Raw genomic sequence first — 14,345 nt, 5'->3', positions numbered from 1 at the left:
GAGAATGCCAACGACCACGATGTCGCCATGAGAATGTTCTCTGGTGTTCCCAGGTGACTGTGACCTTGCCTGGACTCCTCCTCATCCGCTATCCCGCACCAGCCGGTGCTGGCACCTGGATGAATCACACTCTGCTTTCTGCTACAAGGTCATAATCAAGGCTGGTTCCCTCCCAATAAAACAAGAACTCAAACTAACAGCAAACACATTTCTGTAATGTCTCTTATCAGAAAAAAAGGAGAGGGAGATTGTACAGAAATATCTCTCCGCAAACAGGCCTCAATGGAAAAAGAAAAAAAAGGAAATTGCACACATTTGCTTTATGCCACCTAAGTCCACACGAGAAAAGGTTATCTCAAGCGAAACAATGCTGTGCTGCTAAGCAATATATCAGAAAACACATAAACAGATATAAAATTCTGCTAAAGCCAGTTAGACTAATTAGGTTGATGTTGCACTCCTCTTGAAAACTGGCTCTGTCCCTTCTTCTCAAAAGATTCTTTATTTTTGAGATTACAGGTATGTCAGAAATACTCAGAGGAGATTTCGACAGTCAAGTAAGTATTTCACAGCAGGGCTCAGGCAGGGTTCACGCACCACAAGTTAAAAAAAAGAGCTTAATTGAACTTTTCCTCAGTGATTATGCCTTCATGCACTCGTTTTGTTTGAAGAACACTTGAGAAGCAGCAGCTCCTGTTTCCCTCAGCATCCATGTGCTGAGGCACAGGTAAGGGCAGAGCAGCAGGGGAGATCAGCAGTTGTTCACTGAAGGAAAACTACAACAATAGCCATGATCTGCACCTTGCATTGCACTGACTGAACTCTGCTGATCCCATCAGACAAGGACAAAAACTAAAGGTTAATTTCTAAAAAGCATTTGCCTAATTAATGTGATTGTGACACAGACCAAGCTGGTTGTCTCAGGCAAACCTTGGATATAATTCCAACAGGCAAGCCTTGCTTTTTGGAGACTTTTTGCCCACAGTTCATCACACATCTCCCTGAAACACCCCTGAAATCAGCAGGCATGTGCTCGAACCCAAGCACCACAGACCTCGAGGCACCTCCAATAGGAAGTAGCTGAAGGAAGGAGCTGCCTAAGAAGGGTTTAAACCCCTCTAATTTCACCTTGGCCAGTCCTCAGGCAGAGTGAGGCTGAGCTTACAAAGCTGTGACTCAGGGTCCCTTGGTGAACCTCGCTACCTCTAATTTATGGTCCCTTTCTCAAATCAGCCCTTAGTCCATAATCAGGTGCTACTGTTCTGAAGAGGCTCTGAGAAGATTCAGGGCCACATGTGACAAGCAGAAACTTAACATTTTTAACATTGCAAGATGAGCACCCCCTTGGTTTGAGTGGTGCTCTTGGTCAGAGGCACAACTTCAGCCTGAGTCCTCTGGCACATTGGCACAAAGCATCACTGCAAGTTTGCTGGGAATCTCTGCTCTGCTTCTGATCATTGTTTTTCCTTTAAAAGTGTCTGTTCAATACACTGAGCTTCCCGTGAGCACTTTTCTCTCACCTCCCTGTATGCCATGGATTCAATCAGGCAGGTATCAAAGCCTCCTCTTATCAGAGCACTTCCCCAGGAAACTCGTCATGCCTCTGTGAACACAGGGCACCTGCCAATAAGGCAAACCCATTTTCAGATTGAACTTTGGGATATTATGTATAAAAAGTAAGAGTACACATCAATTAGCAGCAGAGCTGGCCTGGCCTGCCATCCAAATGAAGTTCTCTGTAAGTATACCTATCACTTTCTCATAAAACTCTTAAGGCTGGGCAGCTTTGAAATGGTTTTGAGCTTTTCTTGGCACTGAGAGAACTCTTAGTGATTTCTGACCAAGGGGAAATGCCAAAGGGGTGGGGACTGCAGGGGAGAAATCTCCCTTTGGGCAGGGATGGAACTCCACATGCTCAAACATGAAAGAGAGAAGTGCTCTGCTCCAGGGGCGACACACTCGTGACACATCCACAGGACAAGATTCTCTCCTTCTCCACTCACAGGCAAATCAACAGTCTCAGCAAGTCACATCAAGTTAGGGCTCAGCTGTTTGCTGGGAGTGTGACATGAGAGACTCCAAGTGCAGGATGGTGACACTGAGATATTTACAGCAGCCTGAAACTGGTGCAGGAAAAATTCCCAAGCATTACTTTTAAATACTCTGAGTCCAACTTGGACCTTTTTCATCAAAATCCTCCTATGAGGAAGATCAAATCTGTGACTGATTCAGTATTCATAGGATTGTCTTCAAGAGAATAATTGTTCAGAATAGTTATCCCAAAAGAATTTTTCATCATAACAATAGGAAATCTCTCCAAAAGGTATCAGCATTGGTTTGGACAAACCCGAGCAACGGCAAGCTCGTGAGTTGTTGAAACTCTAAGGCTTTATAAAGGGGTAACAAATGTCCCAGTTTTCTGAACAGAAGTGTCTGTGCCTCCCTTTAGACTATTAGTCCTGTATTTGGAGGATGAGATCACCATGGAGGTGCTCAGGTGCCTTTCTGCTGTGTTCCAGGCACAGCGCTGGAATGTGCACCCATATTCCAGCTCTCCAAAACAGGTGCACACGGACATTTCTCAGATCTGCTCCATGCCTGACATCAAAAGCTCGAGGTGAAAAGCTCACTCTGGCCAAGAAAATATTTCAGAGCACATTTTTTCCAATATGTTACTGAACTGGGGCTGGGCAAGTTTTAGAATCCACTGTGTTTGAATGAGCTGCTTGCCTGGGCAAGGGGCACTGCTGGGGCTAAGAGCCATTTCTATGCATGTGTTCTGTGAACTCATCAACAAACAATTCTCCTGCATATTTCAATCCTCTTCAGCTGCACCCCATTGCAGAAAATGCTGTCTGTACACAGAGTAAACAGGAAGTCAAAAGTATTTTAGGACAGCAAATAATTTGATGCAAGATCAGCAGCACGATCTTCAGGTGTTTTGAATTCCAAATGTTCATTTCAGATCGTGATTGCTTCTCTCCTTGGAGTTTTCCTGGCTCCTGCTCTTGCCAACCACGTAAGTAAGGAGCTGCACACAGTTGCTCACTACTGCCACAGGAACCACAGGCTTTAGCTCTTACCTCTGAGAAATGGGTTTCTGGAAGTGAAGCTGCTTTTTGAAGTCTGATATTTAGAAGAAAAATGCATCTTAATTCTTCTATGATAACTAAGAAATTATTTCCATGCTTGATGTATAAACGAGGAAAAGACAGTTACCATACTTGGAATCAGGGAAGTCTGTCCTGAGATGAGAACAAACACTGAAAATAATGGTGTGGAGAGAAACAAATATTAACATGATTGATCTGACCACAAAATACAGTAGAATACTGTAAGTAATCTTGTGCCAGCAAGATCCTGCAGGGGGAAAGAACAGTAAGGAATTATTTTGATTACTCAGAAAGTAAAGGCTTCCCACCTTCATTCTGAGCCAAGAAATCATCTCCCCTTTAATCTGATCTCCAAGAGCAGTAATCTCCCAAAACATGGCTACTGCAGCTAATGCTTTACTGAGAGAAACACTGCTGGGAACCTGGGAAGCTAAATCCTTACCTCTTTTAAACTTTTCCAAAAATCAGAACACGGAGAACAACCTTATTGAGCAGCCCAGTGAAAACTCAATCTACTCTGGGATCAGGGTCAGCACCAACCCAAAGGATGGGTCTGAGGCCTGGAAAACCATCTGGGACTTCAAGGCTGTAAGTAGCTGCCACTGTAGCACAACAAAAATGGCAAAAGAGACAAATGTTTTCTAAAATACACCAAAGATTCATCAAAATTTCATTGTATTTTAGAGGAGATGCTTAAAAACATGCTCCTTCAGCCTTGGGATTGTTCTGCTGGCCACTGTTTGCTGTGCTAGCTTTTCAGCAGCAAATTCCTTTAGCTGCCCTAAGCAGGAGAACACATCATACACGTGGCATTACTGGACGAGCACTTCACCTTTTACCAAAGTCTCTTGTCAGCCTCCATGACACATTTGCCTAAACAATATGATTGAAAAGACCAATATTTTTCTTTCCCCGTGGCTATTTGCACTGTAGGAAGCCTTTCTTTTAACCAGTGCCTCTCTCTAGCAACGCACTTGCTCTTTCCTTGTAGATTGTTTGCAACAAAAAGGGGCTTTTGTTTAACTTTAACAGGGCTACGTTGCAACCAAGGTGTTTTCAAAGAACACCTGCATCATTGCTACAACCAGCAAGAGGTTTTGGCTTGGCAAACCCTCTCCTACACCACCTCCAGGAGACAAGGTAGGATGGTGGTTGAAAGTGGGGCAAAAGATTGTCAGTGAAAAGCACACAGGGGGAGGAGAAAAGGCTCCAAGAACTGAAGAGAACTTTCTCAGCAGGGCTGAGATGCTCTAAAAGTTCCTTCAAAAGTTGCACTGCCCAGGAACAACACCAATTACTGTTCAGCCTGGCCTTGGACACTTCCAGGGATGAGGCAGCCACAGCTTCTCTGGGCAACTTGTGCCAGGGCCTCCCCACCATCACGGGGAAGAATTTTTTCCCAGTATCCCATCTAATCCTGTCCTCTGGCAGTGGGAAACCACTTCTTGTCCTTTCACTCCAGACCCTTGTAAATAGTCTTGCCCAATCTTTCCTGTCAGCTCCTTCAGGTACTGGAAGGCCACGATGAGGTCACTGAAATGTCTCTCCTCCAGGATGAACAATCCCAATCCTCTCAACCTTTCCCCACAGCAGAGCTGCTCCATCCCTCTGATCATGCTGGTGCTTCCTCTGGACTGTTTACAGCTGGTCCTTCCTGTGCTGGGCTCAGGGCTGGGGCAGCTCTGCAGATGGGTCTCACCTGAGCAGAGGGGTAGAACCCCCCTGGAGCTGCTGCCCACGCTGGGGGTCAGCCCAGCACGTGGGGGGGTTCCTGGGCTGTCGGTGCATGTTGGTGGGTCAGTCCAGCCTGTCACCCACCAGGTCCTTCTCGGCAGGGCTGCTCTCAATTATGTGCACCGCCAGTTCTGAACTCCAGTTCTGGTTCTCCTAAATGCTGTTTTCTGGCTGTTTCTTTGATGTTTAGGTACTCGGGCCTTACCAACTGCCACACAGAGAGAATCGCTTCATTATCTCCAGGAACAGACTCCAAAGCTTGAGCCCATTTGGAAAACGCATCCAAGCCCTGTGCAGAGGAATTCCCTCCTACCTCGCTTACCCAGCTCCTGGTGAGTCTGCTACTGACAGCCTTGGAGATCCAAAATTTGCACAGGTTGAGAGGGTTACAAAAGACTCAAGCAAACATGAGCATGTCACTTACTGAGATCCTGTGGTTTGCTGTGGTTTTTTATACATCCATGAATACACACCTAAGGAAACCCAGCAGGGCTGTCACTCTCCTGTGAACAACGACCTGGAGCCCAGCCATTCCCAGGAAGGTTCTGGGTTCTAGCTCTTGACATAAATCTGCAATTTTTAGGCAACTCATTGGAAGCATTTCAGCTACATTTTTATCTTCAGATTTACTCAGTCCAAATCTAATTGGTTTTTTCTTCTTCTTTCAGGATCAAACTTTTTAAGAGGATCAAACTTCTCATCAGGATGAAACTTCTTGGAGTGAGATTATTTCATGATTGAAATTTAACATTAATGAACTGCCTGTTTATCACTGCGGTTACTGCTGACAAAGTTTGCAGAAGAAAATTCATAGAACTGTGTACCCATTAGTAAGATTTTTTGCCTTGATAATCTTCTCTTGATCATATTTTCAATGATTTATCTTTCTTCTGCTCTGTATGGAAGCTGTTGAGTCTCAGTAAAATTTATCATCAACCTACACTGGTCTGTGCTGTGTTTTTACAAACCCTGTGAAAAAGCAGAAGCAATTCCAAAGACAAGTTGCAAAACGAATCTTCTTGCAAAATCCCAATTTTGGCATTTAAACCTCTTCCAGTACAACTTCTCAGGGAGAGTTCACATGCTGCCTTGAGTAATTATTCATCAATACTAGAAGAAAATGGTGCTATGCCTGCTACCATGCCTGCTGCAACACTGTCCCCAGGAGAGTAAAACACTGTCAGCAAGGTCCGGCTGCTCGCAAAACTGCTTTAACTTCATGCACTTAAGAGGAAAAATCTATCAACAACTGTAAATTAATAAATCTGGAAAGGTGTAAATGTCTCAGGGCTGCTTTGACAAGGCCACAGAGGCACAGATGCCTCAGCCCTCACTGCCACACTTTAGTGGGTGCTATGGTGACCCGATAACATACAGTATATTTTGGAAAGTAAAAAGGCTTTCACATATTTTGGCTAATGTGAGGCTTTTTATGTTCTTGTTTAAGCCCTAGGATATCTCCGGTCTTAAGTTTGATGTGAATTTTCAAAAGTAAATAGTACATGTTAGAAAAATACTAGAAACATGTTTAATTTTTCACTGCAAATGGACTCCTATTTGATAACTATCACACTCCAGGAGGTCAAATGGTTCAGAAGTACAATCCCCATATTTATCAAGTACTTACACCAGGAAATAATTTTCACGGACAAATGGCAGGGAAACAAATGACAAAATAATTATATTGCTACACTCAGCATTTCTACAGCGATTTCTGAAAACATATAAAAGGTGGAGGGTTCACACTGCTCTTTCTACCTGCAGGAGCATCAGCTCTGCAGTCAGGATGCATCTCCCTGTAAGTATGCATGCTTTTCTTCCTTAGGAACTGAAACTTGGAGTCCTTTGTCTCTCAGAAGGGCTTCTGCCTCTCTGCAGCACTCAGGCTTTCTCTGGGGACACTGTGCTCCTCCAGAAGGAGCAGCTCAGCCCCTGTTCCCCAGAGGAGCTGAGGGTTTCTTCACAGCTTGGCTGTACACTGTTCAGAAAACAGGCAGCCTCATCCATGCCCATGATTGTCAGTGCTTTTGCACCACGGGAGCGCTGCACTAGTGCATCAAGCCCTTGCCTGTAAGGCCAGAGCAGAAGACATGGAAAAGCTTTCTCCTCACTCTTGTAAAACACCTGTGTGTGCCTGCAGAGCTCTGAGCAACAGCTTGAGGCTCAGCTCTTGAAAGAGAGAGTGAGCAAAAAAAGGATCCAAGGAGGACCCTTGAACATCAGATTAGGAAAAGGGAAGAAGGACTCTGATGACCAGATTTGTCAGCCAGAGCTGCAGTTACACTTTTGTATTTGATTTTCATTTCAGATTTGGACTGCAGTCCTCCTTGGACTAGTCCTGACTCCAGCCTTTGCTGATTACGTGAGTACAAATGAACAATTTCCACATGCATGGCTACTCTGCCTGAATTCCCTGCTTCATGAACTCTCCTTGATTCTTTCTCCAACACTTTGAAGGAAAAGAATTGAAGTCTTCTCAAACAGATGAAACTCTAAAGGAACCAAATCACAGGTGTCAGATGCAGCAATGATTCATGGAATCCTTGAAAAGAATTCTTGCAGCTACTACCAAATGCCCATGCCTTGATTATGGGTCTATTTGAAAATACTGAGGCCACTTCTGGCTCTTAGAGGGGGAGAGAGAACTTTTTCTATTGTAGCAAGGTTTTTTTAAAAGCAAGGGAGACAACACTGACTAATGTTACCATCTAAAAGTGCTCCATTTGGTTTTGCAGTCTCAGCAGACAAATGGAAACCAGCAAATCATCTTTGGTGGAGACTCTCAAATCACTATCACCGGCATCTCACAAGGCGTGAAGCTCAACAGTCAAACAAGGGTGGCAATCATCGAGCAAAACAGCCAAAATTTATCATGGAAAACCATCTGGAACTACAACAGGGTGAGTGGACAGGAGTGGGATTGTTAAAAAGGTGAGCCAGGGATGGGGCTTGTTTCTGTATTCTGATCATCTGATGTAAACGACATGGGGTAGAAACTCTTGGTATTTGTTACTGCTCCCATCCCGACTTTGAACCAACCTCAACAGTTGGAGAAACTGAATTCTGAATGCTGAATACTTTTCTTTTACAGGGTGTCATTGCAACCAAAGTGACACAACAGAACACCTGCTACATTTCCATCATGAACAGAACTGACATACCCAGTTTTAATAATCTGGCCCGCCTGGCGGCAGAGAGCAGGGTAAGAAACCAAAGGAGTAGCATGTTCCTGGCCCTGGAGTTTATTAGCTCATTTCCCCTTCTGCTTCTTCTTTCTGGAAAGGATCAGGTTATCTGTAGTGGCAGGATTTCCCTTCACTCAACAGTACTGCAGACTGGAAATTTGCTGTAGGAATGTTTTGCCAAAAGAAGAAAGGGTCTGCATTATTCCCTCACCCAGCTCCACTTTCTCTGAGGAAGTTGAGCTCTGCAGCTTGCTGGGCAAACCATGTGCTTTTGCTGCTGCCTTCAAGGCTTGCCAGTGGTCCCACCAGCTCCCAGGGGATTAAAAGGTGTCCCTAAAGGCACTTGGGACTCAAACAACCAGCCCCAAGTCATCCTCTCAGAGTAGGAATATTACAAGCAGGAACCAGTTCCTGACACTGAGCTTGCTGAATGCTGGTTTTTGATGTTTAGAACCTGGTTGGTGTTCTTGGAAGACCGACCAAGAGGATCACCTTTGTCACCAATGGATTGGTCAACAACCTCAACTCCTATGGAATAGAAATCATGGCTATGTGCAGTGGACTCACCACCTACATGGCTTATGAAGTTCATGGTGAGTGAATTCATGGGAATTCTGAGCGTTACTGAAATGGCCTTTTTGTCTCCTGTGGCATAAGGCACTGTTGCTGCTCTTCCACCTTGGGTCAGACAGAAACCAAGGGCTTCAGCAGTTGCTCAAAGGGTTGGGCACCTCCACAGATCGAGACTGGAACAGGGTGGGGTCACAGCCCCCATAAATGACCCAAAGCAAACTCTTAGAGCAGCTTTCTAGGAAGCTTAATGAGTGTTTTGGCCCACACCTGAGCTGCCCTGTAATCCCAGTCAGGAAGGATTGTTCTAGGAACTACAGTCCTTCAGGTCAGAGCTTGCTAATGAGTTGACCCAGGCAGCCTCCTAAACCTTGTGCTTCACAACACTAAACCCAGTGGCTTCCTCCTCTTAAGTTTTCCCCTGGGGCAATGATGCCATTCCCCAGGGCGAAAATGCCCTGTAGGATTCTTCCAGAATGACGCAGCTCATGTGGACAGGCCCATGAGCTGGCAGCAGCCTCACCATGCAATGCCCAGCCATTGGGACTCTCAGGACAAAGTGCAATAGAGCCCTGATTTCTGCACAGGAAATCCCCAAAGGGTGTTCAAGGGCAGGTCTTTGTGAGCATTCCTGCCTGAGCCACAGAGCCAGTGCTCCTTGGGGACTCCAAGAGAATCTGTCCCCAGCACAGCTCGAACATTCCCAGAGCAGCAATTCTTCTGAACCTGGCTGGCTCTGAGCAACTCCACCACCCTCCTGTAGAAAGGCAGCCAAGGTCATTAGAATTAGCTCATGGGGTTTTGTTTTGTCCTTTTTTTGTATTCCAGGACTCGAAGTGAATCTGGGATCCTGCATTACTCTCAATGTCTTGAGAGCTGTGGATCTGAGGTACTGCAATAGCAATGGCAATTGGAACAACAACTGGAATGGCAATGGCAATTGGAATGGCAATTTGAATGGCAATGGCAACTGGAATGGCAACTGGAATATCACTGGCAATTGGAATGGCAACTGGAATGGCAATGGACAGGTGAGAAAACCGTAACTTACTTGTCATTAAGAAAATGGGGGGGATCCCCAGCTGCTGCCCACAGCCAACCCTGATGCCCTTCTTGCCTGGCATCTCCTCATTGAGAGGTTCCTGCTTGAGGGTGCAGATGCTGAAAGACAGAAATGGGTGAGCTGTGGTTTCCATGAAAGCCCTTGAGCATGGAGTTGCTCTGGCCAGTGCTCTCGCATGCATCAACCTCTAAAGGCACCAGATGGCAGCTGTCAGATGCAGCAATGATTCACTGAATCCATGAAAAGAATTCTTCTGGCCTCTGCCCACTGCCACAGCCTTGATTCTGGGCCCTTTGGAAAAGACTGAGGGCAGGGCTAGCATTCTCCGGGGGCCAGCACTTCTTCCATTGCAGCAGGGATTTTTTTGAGAATTTGGGGACATCAGTGTCTCTGTTCAAAGATGAAAAGTGTTCTTTCCCTTGGCTTTTCAGTCTCAGCAGATTCCAGGCATCATACTCAACAACACTCAAGGCAGCATCTTCAACAACACACAAGTCATCATTGGTGGCCAGTCCCAAGTTGTGACCATCAACAGGCAATGGCGTGTGGCCATCATTGAGCAAAGGAGCTACAGCGGGTCCTGGAAAACCATCTGGAACTACAACGCGGTGAGTGCCAGGGAGAGGGCTTGTTTAAATACATCCCAGGTGATTGGCGCTTGTACAACTGGCCCAGGGACGGCAATTGTTTCTTTATTCTGAATGTTTGGAGTCCACGATGTAGAGTAGAAACTCTCAGAATTTGTTACGCTTTCCATCCCAACTTTATCGAGTGTAAACTGTAGGAAGATACTGAACTTTGATCGCTACATTATTTTTATTTCACAGGGTGTCATTGCAACCAAAGTGACTCAACAGAACACCTGCTACATTTCCATCATGAACAGAAATGAGATGCCCCGCTTTGATAACCTGGCCCGTCTGGCACAAGAGAGCAGGGTAAGATACCAAAGCAGTAGCAGATTTCTGGCCCCGAAGATCATCGGTCCATTTCTTCACGTGCTTTTTCTTTCTGGGCATGAACAGGATGTCTCTAGTGGCAGAGTTTCCAGTCTCTTAACAGTAATGCTGAGTAGGAATTTGCTGTAGGAATGCTTTTCCAAAAGAAAGGGGCTGCATTATTCCCTCAGCCAGCTCCACTCTCTCTGAGGATGTTGAGCAGTGCAGCATGCTGGGCAAAGCCTTGCTCTGAGGAGCCCTTCAAGGGCAAGCCAGGACCTCCAAGGCCTTCTCAGACTTTTCACTACCATTTCCATTGGTCATCTCAGAACTTAGCCTTGTAGCTGCTTGTGGCCAAATCCCCTTTTGAATTGAGCAAACATCTCCCCATTCCTCAGCTTTTCTCACAAATTCATGGGGTGAGCCAACATGGGATGAGGCTGAGAGAGCAGAGGGAAGCAAGGGTCTCAGAGGAATGTGCAGGGAAGCAGGCAACACCTTGGGACAAGCCACAAAGCCCTCCAGGAGGAAAGGAGTGTGGCAATTCATTTGAAATGAAGCTCACAGAGGGCTTTCGGAAAGATGTGTCCCACTTGAGCATGCAGGGGTCTCAGTGAGGAGCCCTAAGCACCATCTGCAAACGGTCTGAGAGCAAATGTATCTACCTGGGCTTGCTCTGCCCTCTTTGGTTCCAGGTTAGAATGGGCTGCAGGATGCGACTTCTCCTGCCAGCCTTTCAGCCAACAGCCCGGGTGCCCCTGAGAGGCGAGAGCAGTGACTCAGAAAATGCCTGGGAAGGAGCTCTGGCTCCACAGAGCGGCTGCGCTCCTCTTCTCCTCTTCAGCGCTTTCCTTGCGCTGCCACTTCCCCTCAGGGTACCTGCACCTTGGCTGCCTTAGAAATATCTGCCTTTGAAGTCACCTAAAAGGCTTTCCAGTGGTCCCACAGTCTCCCCAGGGGATTAAAAGGTGTCCCTGAAAGAAAATTTAGACCCAAAAATTCAGCCGAGGCATCATTCCAGAACTAGGAATAGCGCTAGCAGGAACCAGCTCCTGGCACTCAGGTTGCTGAATGCTGGTTTTTGATGTTTAGAACCTGATTGGTGGTTTTGGAAGACCGACCAAGAGGATCACCTTTGTCACCAATGGACTGGTCAACAACCTCTACTCCTATGGAGCAGACGTCATGGCGATGTGCAGTGGACTCACCACCTACATGGCTACCGAAGTTCACAGTGAGTGCAAGCATGGGAAGTCCGAGTGTTACTACTGACCTGGCTTTATTTTCCCTCGGGGCGCGACTCAGGCACAGTTGCTGCTCTTCCACCTCCATACCCAAAAAAACCCTCCTGCAGAATGTCAGCCAATGTCTTAGGCATCAGCTCATGGGGTTTTGTCTTGTCTTTTCCAGCTTTCCAAGGACCCCAGCTGAATCTGGGATCATGCATTACCCTCGATGTCCTGAGAGTTGTAGAGCTGAAGTACTGCAATAGCAATGGCAATTGGAATGGCAATTGGAATGGCAACTGGAACAACAACTGGAATAACAATTGGAACAACAATTGGAATGGCAACTGGAACAACAACTGGAACAACAGTTGGAATGACATTGGCAATGGCAACTGGAACAACAATTGGAATGGCAATGGAAATTGGAATGGCAACTGGAATGGCAATGGCAACTGGAATGGCAACTGGAATGGCAATTTCCCGGTGAGAAACCTTAGCCCTTCGCTGTCTGGAAACAAATGGGGGGATATCGAGCTGCTACCCATAGCAAACTCTGAGACACTTCTTGCCTGGCATCTCCTCTTTTGAGAGGTTCCGGCATGAGGGTGCAGAAAGATGCTGAAAGAGAGCAATGAGCGAGCAGACCTTGCCATCTAAGCCCTGGAGCTTGGATGTGGCGTGGATTTGCTCAGGCCATTGCTCTAGCATGCATCAACCTCTAAAGGCACCAGATGGCAGCTGTCAGATGCAGCAATGATACCCTGAATCCATGAAAAGAATTCTTCTGGCCTCTGCCCACTGCCACTGCCTTGATTCTGGGCCCTTTGCAAAATAATGAAGGTGGTGCTGGACAATTCCTGGGGGCCAGCACTTCTTCCATTGCCACTGGGCTTTTTCGGAAAATTTGGGGACACCTCTGTCTCCCTTCAAAGGTGTAAAGTCTTTTTTCCCTTGGCTTTTCAGTCTCAGCAGATTCCCAATGGCATCTTCAACAACACCCAAGTCATCATTGGTGGCCAGTCCCAAATTGTGACCATCAACAGGCAATGGCGTGTGGCTGTCATTGAGCAAAGGAGCTACAGCGGGTCCTGGAAAACCATCTGGAACTACAACACGGTGAGTGCCACGCAGGGGGCTCCTTCACAGAGTATTCAGGGAGTCTGGCTGCTCGTACAGCTGGCCCAGTGCTTGCAATTGCTCCTTTATTCTGGACATTTGGAGTCCATAATGGCGGGCAGTGGAACTCAGCATTAATTATAGATTCCATCCCAACTTTATCCCAACACTAATTTGTGGAAATAACTGAATTGTAAGCACTGAATGCTTTTCTTTAACAGGGTGTCATTGCAACCAAAGTGACTCAACAGAACACCTGCTACATTTCCATCATGAACAGAAATGAGATGCCTCGCTTTGATAACCTGGCCCACCTGGCGCAAGAGAGCAGGGTAAGATACCAAAGGAGCCACAGGTTCCTGGCCCAGGAGATCATTGGGCCATTTCTTCATGTGCTTCTTCTTTCTGGGCAGCATCAGCTTGTGTCTTGTGGCAGAGTTTCCTTTCTCTCAACAGTGATGCAGATGAGGAATTTATTGTAGGAATCCTTTTCCAAAAGAAAGGGGCTGCATTATTCCATCCCCCACATACCCGGAGGATGTTGAGCTGTGCAGCATGCTGGGCAAACCCGCTCTTCGTAGATTCCTTCAGTGCTTTCTTTGCACTGCCACTTCCCCTCAAGTTCCTTTCACCTTGACTCCCTTAGAATGAGCTCTGCCTTTGGAGCTCCCTTCAAGGCTTGCTAGTGGTCCCACAGGCCCCCACGCCAGGGATTAAAAGGCCTCCCGAAAAGCAGTTGGGAATCAAACACCCAGCCCTGACTCATCATCGCAGAGGAACACGCAGAGCAGGAACCACCTCTCTGCACTGAGCTTGCTGAATGCTGCTTTTTGATGTTTAGAACCTGATCGGTGGTTTTGGAAGACCGACCAAGAGGATCACCTTTGTCACCAATGGATTGGTCAGCAACCTCAACTCCTATGGAATAGACATCACGGCTATGTGCAGCGGACTCACCACCTACATGGCCTACGAAGTTAACAGTGAGTGCAAGCATGGGAATTCCGAGTCTTACTGACCTGGCCTTTTTCTCTCCTGGGCCATGACCCAGGCACAATTGCTGCTCTTCCACCTCAACACCCACAGAAACCAAGGGCTGCAGCCAATGTCTAAGGCGTCAGCTCATGGGGTTTTGTCTTTTCATTTCCAGCTTTCCAAGGACCCCAGCTGAATCTGGGATCATGCATTACCCTCGATGTCCTGAGAGTTGTGGAGCTGAAGTACTGCATTGGCAATGGCAGTGTCAATTTCCCGGTGAGAAAACCTTAGCCCTTAGACTTCTTGCACCAAATGGGGGGGAACCCCAGCTGCTGCCCACAGCCAACCCTGAGGCGATTCTTACCTGGCATCTCCTCATTGAGAGGTTGCTGCTTGAAGGTTCAAGTGCCTTTAAGGGG

The 14,345-nt window shown here is 46.7% G+C and overlaps 2 protein-coding genes across 2 annotated transcripts in view; both read left to right on the top strand.

The window, feature by feature from the left end:
• Window positions 1-1,639: 1,639 nt before the first annotated feature.
• LOC119710940 (gastrokine-1-like) lies at window positions 1,640-5,769 on the top strand. The gene is made up of 6 exons (XM_038160497.1): window positions 1,640-1,738; window positions 2,966-3,019; window positions 3,582-3,701; window positions 4,146-4,253; window positions 5,038-5,179; window positions 5,516-5,769. The coding sequence occupies exons 1-6, from the start codon at window positions 1,727-1,729 to the stop codon at window positions 5,554-5,556; spliced, it is 477 nt and encodes a 158-aa protein (XP_038016425.1). The 5' UTR covers window positions 1,640-1,726; the 3' UTR covers window positions 5,557-5,769.
• An 864-nt stretch (window positions 5,770-6,633) lies between these two features.
• LOC119710769 overlaps window positions 6,634-14,345 on the top strand; it is a 28,898-nt gene continuing 21,186 nt past the window's right edge. Inside the window, exons 1-11 of the mRNA XM_038160168.1 lie at window positions 6,634-6,645; window positions 7,156-7,209; window positions 7,583-7,747; window positions 7,939-8,049; window positions 8,484-8,625; window positions 9,431-9,633; window positions 10,097-10,273; window positions 10,493-10,603; window positions 11,696-11,837; window positions 12,014-12,315; window positions 12,796-12,948. Coding sequence (XP_038016096.1) covers window positions 6,634-6,645; window positions 7,156-7,209; window positions 7,583-7,747; window positions 7,939-8,049; window positions 8,484-8,625; window positions 9,431-9,633; window positions 10,097-10,273; window positions 10,493-10,603; window positions 11,696-11,837; window positions 12,014-12,315; window positions 12,796-12,948 — 1,572 coding nt within the window. The remainder of the gene's footprint in view (window positions 6,646-7,155; window positions 7,210-7,582; window positions 7,748-7,938; window positions 8,050-8,483; window positions 8,626-9,430; window positions 9,634-10,096; window positions 10,274-10,492; window positions 10,604-11,695; window positions 11,838-12,013; window positions 12,316-12,795; window positions 12,949-14,345) is intronic.

This window comes from Motacilla alba, chromosome 22 (assembly GCF_015832195.1).
Source record: "Motacilla alba alba isolate MOTALB_02 chromosome 22, Motacilla_alba_V1.0_pri, whole genome shotgun sequence".
Classification (NCBI taxonomy): Eukaryota; Metazoa; Chordata; class Aves; order Passeriformes; family Motacillidae; genus Motacilla; species Motacilla alba.
The sequence above is the reverse complement of the archived record's forward strand: the minus strand, read 5'-3'. Positions and strand labels throughout refer to the sequence as shown.

Bases quoted from the DNA above. Each gene is read 5' to 3' on its own strand.
- LOC119710940 (XM_038160497.1), top strand. The intron at 3,020-3,581 runs GTAAGTAAGGAG...TCCAAAAATCAG, and splicing joins CTCCTGCTCTTGCCAACCAC to AACACGGAGAACAACCTTAT. The intron at 5,180-5,515 runs GTGAGTCTGCTA...TTCTTCTTTCAG, and splicing joins CCTCGCTTACCCAGCTCCTG to GATCAAACTTTTTAAGAGGA.